General features: G+C 32.0%; 1 protein-coding gene across 1 annotated transcript; it reads right to left on the reverse strand.

The window, feature by feature from the left end:
* Nucleotides 1–1,687: 1,687 nt before the first annotated feature.
* On the reverse strand, nucleotides 1,688–14,544 carry LOC133807105 (long chain acyl-CoA synthetase 9, chloroplastic). Its single transcript, XM_062245263.1, has 12 exons — nucleotides 14,354–14,544; nucleotides 13,271–13,763; nucleotides 12,883–12,963; nucleotides 11,528–11,797; nucleotides 5,412–5,543; nucleotides 5,090–5,263; nucleotides 4,685–4,914; nucleotides 4,180–4,297; nucleotides 2,986–3,117; nucleotides 2,755–2,889; nucleotides 2,481–2,687; nucleotides 1,688–1,990 (listed from the first exon to the last, which is right to left on the reverse strand). Exons 2-12 carry the CDS (start codon nucleotides 13,715–13,717, stop codon nucleotides 1,823–1,825), a joined length of 2,094 nt encoding a protein of 697 aa, XP_062101247.1. The 5' UTR covers nucleotides 13,718–13,763; nucleotides 14,354–14,544; the 3' UTR covers nucleotides 1,688–1,822.
* Between the last annotated feature and the right edge of the window lie 1,427 nt (nucleotides 14,545–15,971).

A 15,971-nucleotide genomic window follows, 5' to 3' on the forward strand; every position in this document is an offset into this window, starting at 1 on the left:
CAAGTGTTTACAAAAGAAAGAAGAAGGGAAAAAATTCCTTAAATAAGGTAATATTTTCTTCAAATTGGCACTTGGTGTTATAATTCAATAAAATATTAAAAACCAAAACTTTCCTTTATCTAATACCATCAAGTCCCTTGTGTATGTTTTTTTGTGTCTAAATGTTTCTTTATCAATTTTCCTTTACAAATATTTGCTCCTCACAAAGGTTGTCAGCAATGGGCACATAGTGGGTCTAGGCTTTTTGTGGGGAAGATGGAGATAGAGAGGGGCTACTGCTATGGAGCTTAAACATGGGGAAAAAATAAAGTTTAGATCAAAATGCTTAAAAGTGATGGAAACAAACAAACTAATGGTCACATGGCGGTGGCCTCTTGTGGGGACAGTTTCTATTTCGGTTGGCTTTAAGTGAGGTTCACATCAGTAGGAAAAAGAAGTTGGATTGCAATTTGCAATATCTCCTTTCTCTTCCCCACTTCATTGTGTAGTCCCTTCTTTCTTTCTCTCTCTCTCTCTCTCTCTCTCTCTCTCTCTCTCTTTTAAAAAAAAAAGAAGAAGTTATATGCAACTTTATGGGGTTTCCTTCTCCTCTGCCTTTTGGGGGATAAAAGATGTACATTTTAGAGTTAAGACCTTATAAGCAATCTAGGGTTTTGCGTATATTTTGTAAAGCACAAAGGAAGTTTCTTCTTCTTTTATTTTTCTTTTCTTTTCTTTTTTTGATTTCCATCAATCAATGTATGATGAAGAGAACCGGCAGAGTGGGATAAGGACGTCCTGATTCTTGTAAAAGTGATGAATATGTTCTCAGTTTCTAAGTTGGGTGGTGTGTGGAAAAAGCTTTTAATCAAAGCCTGGTAGCCTCCACCTTCCTAACTAAATAAATTAATCAATCCAACTATTCAAAAAGGAAAATGTTCCTCTTCCAACAAAAAACTTAAAAGGTATAAAACGTGGGTACTACTCTTATACCATTCTTGAAACTTAGATCAATTATTTGATTTCCAAAGATAAAAGAACTTTAATTATTTTAAATCTATTCATTTTCAAAAAATACCATCCAAGGTTTTAGTTTTTTCATCTTTATATTTTCTAAAACGTTGCCGACATTTTGAGTTGATTTGGAATGAAGCAAAGGCCTAAAATTACCTGTGATCTTAATGAAGTATACAACTCAACAAGAATGTCTGGTGTGTGAGTTGGCCGGTTTGAGTTGAGCCTCTTTTGACAATTCACACAGTACAAGTGCGGTTTAAAGACATTTTTGAATTTGTCACTCCAAACGGCCTAACCAGGTTGAGTCAACACAACACCATCACGCTAATTGTTCTGTAAGGTAACAGAGACTTTTCCTCTATGGCCAAAAATGAACAGGCATTATGATTATGTAACATCTATTATTGAGTTTCTTTTCCAAATTATAAAAGACTATTCAACGAAGTGGCGTTATATATTTATATGTTCTGTTAAGACACTACTTAAGTTATTTTTCTTCTCTGTTTCAACAATACACTAGTTTAGGTTGGACTAAGACTGAAGCATCCAAAAACATCATTTGTATTCTGATTGAGTATTAAAGAGGGATTCTATTCCTCGTGTGGACCTTTACCTAGTTATTTATTAGAATCTCCAGCATCTCAGACACATTGTAGCTTTCCATGAGAGAAGTAAATAAATAAACTCTACAAACTCAAAATTTGTCATTTTGATTTTACTACTGATAACTCTTGGCATTAATGAAATACAGCAAAAATGAAAAGTATCTACAGAAGTTAAAGTGAAAATTTGAGGGGGAAGAGTAACAGCCAGCTTGGAACAACATTTAGGATGCATATAACCTGGAGAGATCTTCAGTGAAAGCCTTTTTAATGACATCTCTTTTGATCTTGAGAGCTGCGGTAACTAGGCCAGTCTCGGGAGTCCACGGGTTCGATAGTAACTTGATCTTTGCAGGGATCTCAAATTTCTCCAGACGTGCCTTCTTTCCTACCTGTGGATTATACAAATACAGTTGTCAATCCACCTGATGAAGGTACGCAAAATTCTTTCAAATGGTTAAAATGAGGCTGATTCGAAAATAAGTATCAAGGGCCGGCAGGCTAAATCATTATGTTTAGCATACTGTGACAACATACACTTGAAGAAACAATCTAGATTTCATAAGAGGATGATATACATTTATGCTAAGACCTTTGTATGGTCTACATACAATCATGTGTAATGTATACACAACCAACTTCTGGACGCCATTCATGGATCCAATACTCCTTTCTTTAGTATTTTTACAAATGACGACTCATTTCTTTAGCTGGAGTCAAAACACTGATATTTGGTACCTTGTTTTGTAGAAGGCATGATTGCATGATTATATGATATACAGAGTAGGGAGCCCTGAGGCCTCCTCCTTAGGCTCAATATTTTAATTCATTACTTTCATCCCAAGTTTAAAATCATGGGAATAAAATCTGTGAAAACTGTACCTTTACAAGTGATGCATGGACTTCTTTAATAGTTTCTCCTTTCTCACACAGGTCAGCAAAGTCGGTAAAAGACATTCCTTGTTTCAAGGCCCACTCTTCCAATGTGCTTTGAGAAGGCACCACAACAGCAACACAGTAACTATAGAAAGGATCAGCATGCAGCATGATGTTGTCAACATAGGGGCACACGGAGAGAGCAGCCTCAACCTGTATGGTACCATTAGTCCCAGAGGTTATCCGACAAAAGTTTACATTTATTCTTGCAAGTTCATACCTTTCCTAAGGAAACATACTCTCCATGCTGAAGTTTGACTATGTCCTTTTTACGGTCAATTATCTCAAGGCAACCATCAGGATGAAACCGCCCAATGTCACCTGTATAGAACCACCTCATCCCTCTCTCATCAACCTTTTAAAACCGAAATACAGCTGTAGTTAACAATTTCAGGCAACGGCAGGTAATCCCATTGAAAGAAAAAAAGATGAATTATAATATTGAAACTACCTTGTATAATTCTTTTGTTTTTTCTTCATTTTTGAAATACCCAAGTGTGACATTTGGACCACCAACTACTATTTCCCCACGGGGCATTGGAGAATCATTTATAAGATAACCACCTTCAGGCCAATTAATTAACTGGATAAGAAATAAAAGAGGGAAAAAAGTTAAGAGGATAAAGTCGACATTTTCCAACTCAATGTAGTACTGCGGAATAGGAATAAGGATACAAAGACACCCCATGCAATGTAAATAAATTTCATTAACTTTAAACAGCATGAAATCAATTTGTAAGAACTAGGAAGGATGGACTGCATGGTGTAGAGGCTGGTCATGTGCATAATTATTGCAGCAAAAATATGATAAGACCGCCTAAAAGTCTCAGACTTCCTTAAAAGGCTGTTTGTTCATAATCATAAACACTAAACTTCCTTAAGGCAACACTTTCATACTGTTTCAAGGACAATAGTCATATATGTTTGATAAGATTTCTAAAATTAGCTTCTTTAAGTTGCCTTCTTTTCAATTGCTGACCATGCTTAACTAAGAAACCAACTATGATGAACGCAACAGAAAAAATATAGGGATACATCCATTTCCAAAATGATTTATCACAAAACCAGAAACTATTAAGAATTTAAGTAAGTTGGTTTTTAATATTTAAACAAGCAGCCTTTGAACTCAGTGTAATTGCCACTTGCAACTTTTGAACTCGAGACCACCTAAAATCATTTCACCAAAATCACAAGTTGTTAGGAGGTCTGACAAATATAGTACAAGGAAAAGAATTAGAAATAGTAAAGAGGATTCCAAATTTTGAAAACTAACTAATTAACCAGGTTAAACGGAGTATCAAGGAAAGAGAGATTAGAAATATCAAGCCATCCAAAAGAAACAGCTCATCTTGGGAACATTAATGCTTCTTTGAGCTCTTTCAATCAAATCATTTACTTGGTTTACCCACCAGGTAGAATTTTTTAAGGACTGGCTACCACAAAATCCATCCATGTATATCAGTAATATATGACACTCAAAAAAATTCTGTAGAGTATTAAATGATTATCTTGAACTTTGAGGCCTATGTTTAAGAAAGCCGAAACAAAAATTCTTGTATGTAATTTTAAATTAAAATGAAAAATACCAACAAAATGTTAAGCAAGTTTGTCCATAATAAGAATGAATTCTCAAGATATTGTTCACCTTAATAAAGGAGCAAGGAAGTGGAGCCCCAACCCGACCAACAGATGTATCATCAAATTCAGAAAATGTACCACCAGCACATGTTTCTGTGAGACCATAACCTTGCCCAATTGGAACACTGCAACAGATTGAATTAAATAATAATAAAGATTCAGTTAAAAATTTAAACTGCATCCTGTTCTCTGGTAACTATAAAAATAATAATAATTTTTTTTTTCATGTGGTGGGGGGTTAACAACCCAGAAGCTATAACTTTCCATGACGTTTGCACTGACCCCCCCCCCCCCCCCCCCCCCATAATAATAATAATAATAACTACAGTAATATTTACCTAACAATATTCAATGCTTTTTCAACCATATCAACCAAGAACTTGTAGTAAAAACAAAAGAAACAAAACTAATTACACTTAAGATAAAAAGTTTTCATATAAATTCACATAACAAATGCAGTGTTCCTAAGCCTATTTTATGCAAAATAAGCAAACACTGCTAGTAGAACTAACCCAAGACATATATTGATGAATCTTTGAGTATCACCAGAGAGAGGAGCACCACCAGATAGTACGAAGCGGACGCGGCCTCCTAGAATTGCCCGGACCTTTTTAAATACAAGTAAATTCCATAGAAGCCTTTCTAGACCCCAAGCCCCAAGCCAACTACCATTTACTGCAGACAGTCTACGAGAATATGCCAAGTCAAACAACTTCTTAGATAACCCGCCCTTTGAATTTACCTGAACATTGTACATTTGTACTATATTTAGTTATATTATGGTGACTTGAATAACTTCCAAAACAGATCTTCACAAATGGCATGATTTGCAGCGATTATTTTGTTCCTTGTATATATAATGGTATGATGTGGGTGATAAGTAAAAATACTTTGCATAGACATCAAATTTTACTAGCCTTTTTCAGCACCCCGTCTCGAACACGATCAAGAATTGCAGGGACAGCTGTCATTAGAGTAGGCAACAGCATAGTGGCATCACCTTTCGTTCCCTTTTTAATCTTGCTTGATGTATCAGTAAGTGTCAAAGGGGATCCATATCCTATGGCACTTCCCACGGCAGCAATTACATTCTTCAAAATAAACAGAAAACAATTAAAAACTAATGAAGAAAAAATAATCATGTAATAAGTATTATTATAGATACCAAATTCTCACAACACTGCTACAGTTATTACTTATTAGCTACAACAATTTAACCTGCCACTGCAGTCTTCATACCTCTGCAGCCAGTTCAAGGATATGAGCCAGAGGCAAATATGCCATATAGACATCGTTGCTTCCAAGGCCAGGAACAATTGTCATGACGGCTGAAACTGTAGCTAGGACGTTAGCATGTGTCATCATTACACCCTGCACAAAATGGAAAATTCAAGTAAGACTCATTACGTGAATAGAATAAACCAATGCTTTGGCCAAACATGTCCATTGTGGCCAACAAAGTCCATTAAAAGCCATAAAGGAAGTTATAGATAAATAAATTAGGCACACACATGTATGTATATATATTATATAAATTGTTATGAAAAGTTAAATATAAAATAAAACAATAGACAAGGAGGAGTAATGTTATTAAAAAAATTACACACAAATTGGCGTGAATTTTAAATTTTAGTAATTGGCATCAAAAATTAAAAAAATTGAGTTTGGAAGAATACATTGATACTTATAAACACATCTAAATATATGTTGGGAGCAATTTGACAATTTTTGGGACGATTTGGGCAAAAATAAAATGTCAAAATTCAGGTGAACTTGCGTTACGTCGCCTGGGGACAGGCGACGTGCCACAAATCCAAAGAGACGACACGTCACTTGGGACACACAAAGGTGGCTACACGCCACCTGAGATGTGCAAGGCAACGCGTCACAAATCCAAAGAGATGACATTATCATACAAATGCTGACATGTTGCCACCTAGTAGGCGATACGTCGCCTGGAACACGCAAAGGCTGCTACACATTGCCAAGACGTGCAAAGGCAGCAATATTGCCACTTTCTCGAAAACTTGGCTCCAAAAGTTGCATTTTTTAAATTGCAACATGTGAGACTTGCGTAGGTCGGTGCTAACACTATTTAAATGATCTTAGATAGTTCAAAGTGACTGATCACACTTTTGCACTCTTAGCTCTCAAAGATCAACCATTTTCTCTACAAAAAATTCTGCTTGAAGAATTTAAAGGCTTATTGCATCTCAATTCTCATTCACTCATTGAAGAATCCTCAAGCAATCATCCTAGTAGATTGGAATAGAGAATTTGGACAAAGTTTCTCAAATCCTCAAGCCAACCCAAACGATGAAGAAGATGGCGATAGTATAGCAATTGAAGTTGACAAGGCAATTGAGATTCGGGCTCAGGGCAAAAGTTCTAGAGCACCAACAAAGAGAAAAAGAAATCAAGCACACACAAAAAAAGTTACTTTTAGAACCCATTACAATTATATATTTATAAAGTAGAGACTTTTAGCATTACAAATTGCAATTATATATTTATAAAATAGAGACTTAGTATTGCAGAGTAGACTAGATTTAGTGTATGTTATAAATTATTCATATTTATTTGTTATGATGTAGGAAATGGAAAATATATCCAAATTGATTTGGAAGAGGACGATGAATTTGAAGGAGCTGAGAGTGATGAAGATGATGATCGAGCTATACAATACGATGATTCTTCAAAAAGTCTCAATAGTGATGATGATCGTGAAAATGACAACTTCTTAGACATTTGAATTGGAATATGTCTTCTTTTAATGAATTTAGTTTATGATTTTAAGACTTGTAACAAGTAATTTCATGAATTTTATATCATTATGGAATTATGCGTTGTTTGTATGAGTTTTATGATATTTTATGAAGTTTTTTGTTCTTATTGTAGAGGCTAACGCCTCGCGGAGCTAAGGGAAAACGTATCGGTTCCCAAATAAGATTTTTAAAACCTTGGTTATAGGAAGAAGATTCTCCATAAGAGTGACGAATACTTTTTGGAGGAGATTCAAAACACTTGGATTGAAAAAGAATCTCGTTCTAGAGATAAAAAGGAGGATAAATCTAATGGAGGAACTTCTAAGGCCAATGTAGTAAGTAAGCCTACCCATCCTAGGAGAAAGAACAATAAGAACCACCTTGGTAAGACCGAGAACCCCCTAAACTCCAAGAAGAATGAGGACAATTCAAAAGCAATAAAGGCTCGTGTTTTGTTTGGCAAAGCTGACCACTATGGAAGTGATTGTAGGTTTCGAAAGAGTCATAATGAGGTCAAGGCTAATGCAATTGATGATGAGACTATTGCAACTTTGAGTGAGGTTCGTGTCATCCAAGGAAAGGTGTAACAATGGTGGTATGACACTTGTGTTACAATTCATGTAACTTATGATAAACTATTTTCAAGACCTTTGAAGATGCAAGGACATGAGATCCAAATGGAGAATGAAAAAAAGTTCAAGGTGCTTAGAAGAGGCTACATTGACATGTTCTACACATCTGGTAAAATCTGGTAAAAAGATGACTCTTGCCAATGTTCTATATGCTCCCGAATGAATATGAACTTGGTGAGTGGAGACTTATTGGGCAAATTCAGTATCAAAGCAATGTTTGAATCCATAAAGCCCATCTTGTCAAAATTGGGCAATTTTGTGGGAAAGTGTTAGTCATATGATGGAATGATTAATCTTTGTACTTTTGACAACAATAATATAAAACAACCTACATTATCTCGGAGGAGCCAAAGGTTTAAGGAATTGGGATCAAATGGGACACTCTCGGAAAGATTCTTTCTACCTACTAGAAGGAAATCTAGAAGAAAAAATAAGGAAAATACCTATGATTCTTCAAGTGGAAGATCCCAAAACTTATAATAAAACAATGTCTTCAAGAGACTGTGCTTTTTTAAAATGGCAGGTAACCATTTGGTACCCTATGTTTTTGCAAAGTATCATTTTGGTACCCTCTGTTTTCAATAATACTCATATGGTACCCTGTATTTTAAAATCGTACATATTTGGTATCCTAAACTCAAATTTAATTAATAAAATTTTACTAATTTAATCAAACTGCTGTCAATTATGCAAGTTTCAAATTTAAATTTAATTACTTAATTACATATAACCGATGTCAGTTTGATCATATTGACAAAATTTTATCTATCAAATCTGAGTCTAGGGTATCAAATATGTATAATTTTAAAATACAGGGTAGCATATAAGCATTATTGAAAACAGAAGGTACCAAAACGATACTTTGCAAAAACATAGGGTACCAAATGAGTAAATTTCCTTTTTAAAAAATACAATAAATGATCAAGCAATTATCCTAGTGGGTTGGAATAGAAAATTCTGACAATTTCTCAACTTATTCAAGCCTCTTTGTGTTTTTTGTCACTTTTTCCATGGTTGATTTCTCAAGGTAGGGTATTACCAGATAATTTAGGGTAGATTGAGGGTGCGAAAACATGTACCTGATGCAAGTATAGGTATACCTAACCTTATTACCCTACCCTACCTAATTATATATAGCGTAATTAATAGCATAAATACCCAATATTTGTACTTTGTTGTAGTGATATACCCAATTTTTTGTTGTAGCAACAAAAATACTCAATATTACAAAAACATTGATTTCATTACAACTTACTCTGTTTTCTCTGTTAATTGCTAGCTCAGCTAACACGTGTCAGTTCATTATTGAAATTAACAAAGAAACACGTATCAATAAATACTAACACGTGTTCACTGAGTAAGCAATTAACAAAGAAAAATGGTAGTAATTAAATCAATGTTTTGGTAATATTGGGTATTTTTGCCGCCAAAAAATAAAGATTGGGTACATAACTACAACAAAATGAAAATATTGGGTACTTATGTCACCAATTATCATTATATTTTTGCATGTATATATATATTAGGTGCAAACAACGTGCAATACACGTTTCCTTAGTTTTATTAAGTTTTATGATTTATATATAAATTTTAAATAAATAAACAATATTATATATAAAAGAATGATATAAACATATTAAAAGAAAAATTAACTAAAACATTATTTATGATTTTTTTTAAAAATAATATGATAACATTTTAGATCACAAACATTTATGATATTATTAAAATCACACATTAATAATTAGAGAATAAGCTTACTTATTCTTGATAAAAGATAAATGTTAATCTAAATTCTTATGTGGTTAGACAGATATACTATTTGTACACATACGACATTTGCATATAATGTATTTATAATATTTGTTGTTATTTAATGGGAATATACTCATTTGGTACCTTATGTTTTTGCAAAGTATCATTTTGATACCCTCTGATTTCAATAATGCTCATATGGTACCATGTATTTTAAAATCGTACATATTTGGTACCCTAAACTTAGATTTGATAGATAAAATTTTGTCAATTTAATCAAACTGTTGTCAATTATGTAAGTTACAAATTTAAATTTAATTACATAATTACATATAACTGATGACAGTTTGATCATATTGACAAAATTTTATCAATCAAATCTGAGTTTAGGGTACCAAATATATACAATTTTAAAATACAGGGTACCATATGAGCATTATTGAAAATAGAGGGTACCAAAATGATACTTTGCAAAAACATATGGTACCAAATGAGTATATTCCCTTATTTAATATGAATATATATTTATAAAAGTTAGATTAAGTAATAAAAAATAACATTTTTTTTTTAAATATAAATGATAAAAATTTAATAAAAATAAGATTATATATTATATATTATTATAATAATGATATTTTATAGCATTTGAATTTATATTAATATAATTATTAAATATCTAGTTTTGTATTAAATATTATTATAATAATTATGTTTTATAATATTTGAATTTATATTAATATAATTACTAAATAGTTATTCTATTGGAATTATATATTATATAATATTATAATAATAATATTTTATAACATTTGAATTTATATTAATATAATTATTAAATATCTAATCTTGTATTATATAGTATTATAATAATGATATTGTATAACATTTAAATTTATATTAATATAATTATTAAATAATTAGTCTTGTATTAAATATTATTATATATAATAATGATATTTGAATTTATATTAATATAATAAATAAATATTTATTTTTAATAGATTTTAAAAGTATATTCCGTTAAATATTTAGAATAGGGATATTTGCGGCATAAGTACCCAATGTTTGGGTTTTGTACGCGGCATAGACCCAATGTTTATTTTTAGTAGCAAAAATACCCAAAGTCAGTAAAACTGTAATTCCGTCAGCCTCCTCCGTTAGGTTCCGTTTCGTGATGACTGGACCAACACGTGTCACTTCGTGATTGATCCAACTCAATAATATATTAGGGATATTAGCGGCATAAGTACCCAATGTTTGGGTTTTGTACGCAGCATAAGTACCCAATGTTTAAAAATAATTATGATTTGGACCAATAAAAACGTGACACGTGTCTGCCTAACGAAGTCTAACGGAGGAGACTGACGGAATTACAGTTTTACTAACTTTGGGTACTTTTGCCACTAAAAATAAACATTGGGTCTATGCCGCGTACAAAGCCCAAACATTGGGTACTTATGCCACAATTATCCCTTTAGAATATTTTGAAAACTGTTCAAACCAAGAAAAACCGTTAAATACACACTTTTTTATATATAGAGATATAAACATTTATGTGAATATATGAAATATGAATATATTTTTTAAAATACAAAAAATAAAATTTTATAAGATAAATTAAAAGATATATACATACATTAGTATATCTTTTTAAATATAAATACACGTTATACAATATGTATTGTAAATAATTAACATATATTTTGAATTATAATTTATATACTACATACATATTCTAAATATAAATATAATGTATCGTATTAGTATTTAATATTTTTTATACTATAAAAGCATTTACGATCTCTAATACATTATATTATATTCCTATTAACTTTATAAATATATAAGGTATACTATATTAATAGCATTTACTATCTTAATACTTAATACCACTATATTTCATTCAATTTAATTTTATAAGTATAGTATATTGATTTGTTTTTCAAATATTTTTTTTATATTTTAAATTTTATTAGAGTAGGATTAGCAGTGGGTACCCAACGTCCTAAGGTAGGGTATGGATAGAATTTTTTTTTTTTACAAAGTTCGTAGAGTACGCATACACTACCCATTGTCATCCCTAGTTTATCCCTAGTTCAAAGAAAAATGAAAACTAAATCTCAATAACATGCATTGGTCGGTCCAAGGTCTTTTTTTCTGGAGAATAATTTTGCGAACTACCTATAACTTAGATGCTTCATACCTTAGGTAATCCAGTACTCCCACTTGTATACATAATAACCGCAACATCAGCAGGAACAGGTAAGTCAGCATCAATGGGGTTTTCTCGACCAAGTCTCTCCACATCAGCAAACAAAGTTATATTCCAGGCACTGCTCTGCTCAACAGATGAACCAACATAAGGGATTTCATCATCCATACAGATAATGCGCTTGACTGTGTCAAGTTGTCCGCTAATTTCCACAAGTTTCATCAGTTCTTTCTTCCCACAGATTACAGTTGTAACCTCTGTCTGGAGAGAAGAAAAAAGTAAACTAGAATAAGAACTACTACTAGGCGTGCAGAGTAAAAGTAAAACTGGCTCTAGTGAGATATAAACAACAAGAATAGTAGTCACTAGCCACACCTATTAGGCCGGATACCTGGTTGCCTAATCTAATTGATCAGCATGTGATTAACAACCTTATGCTATTTTCTCCTTGATAGATATTTTCATTTCGATACATTGGACTCAGTTACTACACAGAAGAGATGTAAAGTATAAACTAAACAAAAAGATTGTTGGCGTTAAAAGTCAACAAACATTTTACCAGATTCTAAAAAATCATAAAGGAAACAAATAAAATCAGATGACAAATTTTCTTTTCAAGTTTGTTAATAAGTTTGTTGAAGAATATTACCAAACATTTTTACAATATGCAAGAAATAAGGACTCTTCTACAGCTTCCTCATAAAAACACGTGACCATTCTCAGATATCAGTTAGATAATAGCACTTTTAATGCCAGAGTAATATCATATTGTTTCTTTCTTTTATGGCTTTCAAATTAATTACTAGCAATGATGTGAAAAAGTACTTATAATGTGGGGAGATAAACCAGCCATACACTCCACCTACATAATTTTTTTGTAAGCTATTAAGTAAACTTTGAAGATCTGCTTCAGTGTAAAACACAAACAAAGAAATGCACCAAATGTTGCAGACACAAAATCATGTTGCAAAACTGAACATAAGGCTCCGATACCAGGTTATAATGCTTACATGCTGAAAATACAATTACTATCAATATTGTACTCCTAAAATTTAATTTTGTAGTCCGTGCAAGCATAAATTACAGCACTTTAACAGAATGTTCGGCATGGCTTTGGAAGCCCTTTTATAATTTAAAAGTAATTTTTGGAAGTGATTGGAAGAATTTATAGAAGTGATTAATCTGTTTGGAAGGCCTTTCCAAGGAAGCAGGCATTGACCTGCTTTTCTAGGAATTTAAAAAGAAAATAAAGTGGAGTGAAGTTGTTTTGAGTAAAATGTGAACCAAGTAGTACTCCGTCAAACTTGGTGCATAAAATAAAGAACTCCAAGAGAGAAATATAGAACCTCATTTAGTGAGTGACAAAGAGCTTCCTCCCCCAAAGATGCATATATGGTGACGACAGTGACATTGCGTCTAAAGCAACCCTGACAAAAAAAAAAAACACGTTAGCCATAACCCTGATAAAAATCTAAAAGAAAACCATGGATGGGAGAACGGTCTAAAATTTACAGATTTCATGCTTACATGAACATCATTATTTACATCATTACCTATGATTCTATAAATACTGCCACCTAAAATTTTATTTGGGAAGTAGCATACAGTGTAGGTGAAAATTTAAATCGCATAATATGTAGCAGAAAACATTATTTCAAAAAAAAAAAATTAATCAAAAACATATGAAATGCTGAAGGAGAAAACTAATATCCATGAAACAAGATCACATAGCACCTGCAACGCAATAAGCCACTCCTCTCTTGTATCAGCAAAGATTGCTACTCGTTCTTCCTTGTTATGCCCAAGTCCAGCTAAACCAGAAGCAAAATTGCACACAGCTTCAAATGCTCTCCCATATGTAAGCCATTCATACTCCCCCAAATGAAGCTTTTCAAAGGATCTTCCATCCTCTGTAACTTCAACTTCTCTCGAAATCAATTTACGGGTTCCAAGGAAGCACTTCTCCTGGTACTTCTTGCAGGATTGCTCAAAAAGCTCAGCAAGAGTTGTGATGCCTTCCCATGCTGTTTGTACAGTATAAGTGAACCGACGGTTTCGAATTGCATAACCAGGTTCATCACCAACATCAACAGACAACCCTCGTTTCTTCTCCGTCTTGGAATTGCGAAGAATAAGAGAGACAACAAGAGGAACAACAACACCAACAATGTAGGGATTCATCCTTTCAGGACTGTAATATTACCAAAGGAATCTACCCTTTTCAACCCTGAAAAGTAGAATTTCATGCCAGTCATTCAGCTTATGTCAAACATAGATTCTATTCTACCAAAACCTGTACCACATTTATCCCCAAATTATATAGCATCCTATGAACAAAATTGGATGAAAAAAATAAGTCGGTATGCTCTCAAAACGTTGTTTGAGAAGATCTCTACCATTAAATTCATTCAAAGCTGAGAATTTAAAAAAAAAAAAAAAAAAAACCCAGTTAGTGTAGTGTCATTCTTGTAAGACCCACTTTCTAAAACTTCCATAAGAGACAGGTAAGGTGAGTTGGAGATGCAGATGGATAACACAAGTAAGTGAAACTAAAATGCAACCAATACAAATTCTATTCTACCACTGAATTTTAAGTTGAAACTGTTTAGAGCACCTCAGAATCATAAAATGATAGCCGAAACTACAATCTTATTTTATATGCACATTAATCAATGTAAAACCAAATTTGAGCGAGAATGGAGATAAAAATGGAGTTCCATACCAAAGTCTTACAAAATATTGTAATCAACAATTAAAAATTCACACAATGTCCACATTTAGCAGAAATGGAAAATGGATAGAGAAAGAACTACGTACCTTGAAAAGAAAAGAAAAGAGAAGAGAATGAATCAGGAGATGAACATTTGGGATGAAGAGGAAGAGGGAGAATTTTAAAAAGAGATGAGGAGCGGAGAGAACGAGGAGAAATGAGGTTGGAGTCTCAGTAGAAGTTGAGGTGGATCCTGGACCTTGGACGCTGGAGGAAATTGAGGCGGCTGTGCTTTCAATTTCATTATTATTAATTTTTATTTTTTTATTTACTTTGTTCCAAATTGTTGGGACCTTTTAATTAATGAAAAACGATAAACTTTTCGATTTTAAATTTTATTTATTTGTATTGTTGGAGTTAAAATTAATAATAATACTCATCCACTACCATCTGAAAGTGTTTATGAAAAAGGTTGATTTCATTAGATAAACGTAATTATTATGATTTTTTTTTTTTATAAAAAATCGTTCTTTTAACAACTTTTTGCTCATCTCATTTATATAAATAAAGTAAAAAAACCTCAAAAAAAAAATTAATGGATAATTTTCATTAAAAAGGTCAATTAACATGGATTAATTACTGAGTCGTTTATAATATTATTGAGAAAAAGACCTAAATACAATCAAACATTGTTATTGTTGGAAAAATTTAAATTGTCTCAATGGAAATAGTAAAAATTCCTTACAATTCTAAGCAAAATAGTACAAATAAACAAAGAGTAATTAAATAAAGTTACAACTCTATAACAAAAGATACATATAAATATGAAAAATGGTAGAATAAGATAGTAATGGAAAATACAACTATATGACAAAATAATACAAATAAACTAAGAGTAGTAGAAGAAAGATATAGATGAGATTACAATTCTAAAACAAAAGATACATGTAAAAAAGTAAATAGAGAATATGAGAAAAAGATGAAAGCAATAGTATAAAAGAAAAAGAACAAGAACAATGAACAAAGAACTCTCACTCACATAACCAAAGTAAAGAGTATTAGAAATCACCAACTTGAACAAGTTTTACAACCTTTGTCCAAAAACTTATTTCCTCATATCTCAAGCACTAAGGGAACTCTCACAATTTGGAAATAGCTTTGTAGAATTATCAAGTCTATAGGTATTTTCTAGGCAAGTGCTCTAGTGGATAGAAAAATTGTGTCTTACAAGTGAGCAATAGGCTTATATTTATAGAGTTTAGAGACACCCTTTGAATTTCAAAAACTGGTCGTGGTCACCACATGTTTTCAGCTACCAATTTTCCAAACTTTTCCAAAACGTTCCAAATTCATTCCCACTTGATCTTGTAAACTCCATACACATTATGAGAGCTAAAATCACATCTATAATAGCCATATCTCTTATGGATTTGAGAAATTTAAATCAAAATTGTATAACAATAAATCTATACAATAATGGGCAATATTTGAGAGTTACAAATTTGTTACTAAAATTGTAACTCTCAAATATATTACATATTTGTATTACACGCTATACAAAATGTTGTAACTCTCTTTTGTATGTTACAACATGTGACACTCTTTGTCACATATATTTAATCTAAAATATTATATTATAAAGTAATATAATATTCCCCCACTAGATTAAATAGTTATCTATTGTAATACTTATTTAATCAATCAACATTATATTTTAAAAATATA

Source organism: Humulus lupulus, chromosome X, assembly GCF_963169125.1.
Source record: "Humulus lupulus chromosome X, drHumLupu1.1, whole genome shotgun sequence".
Lineage (NCBI taxonomy): Eukaryota > Viridiplantae > Streptophyta > Magnoliopsida > Rosales > Cannabaceae > Humulus > Humulus lupulus.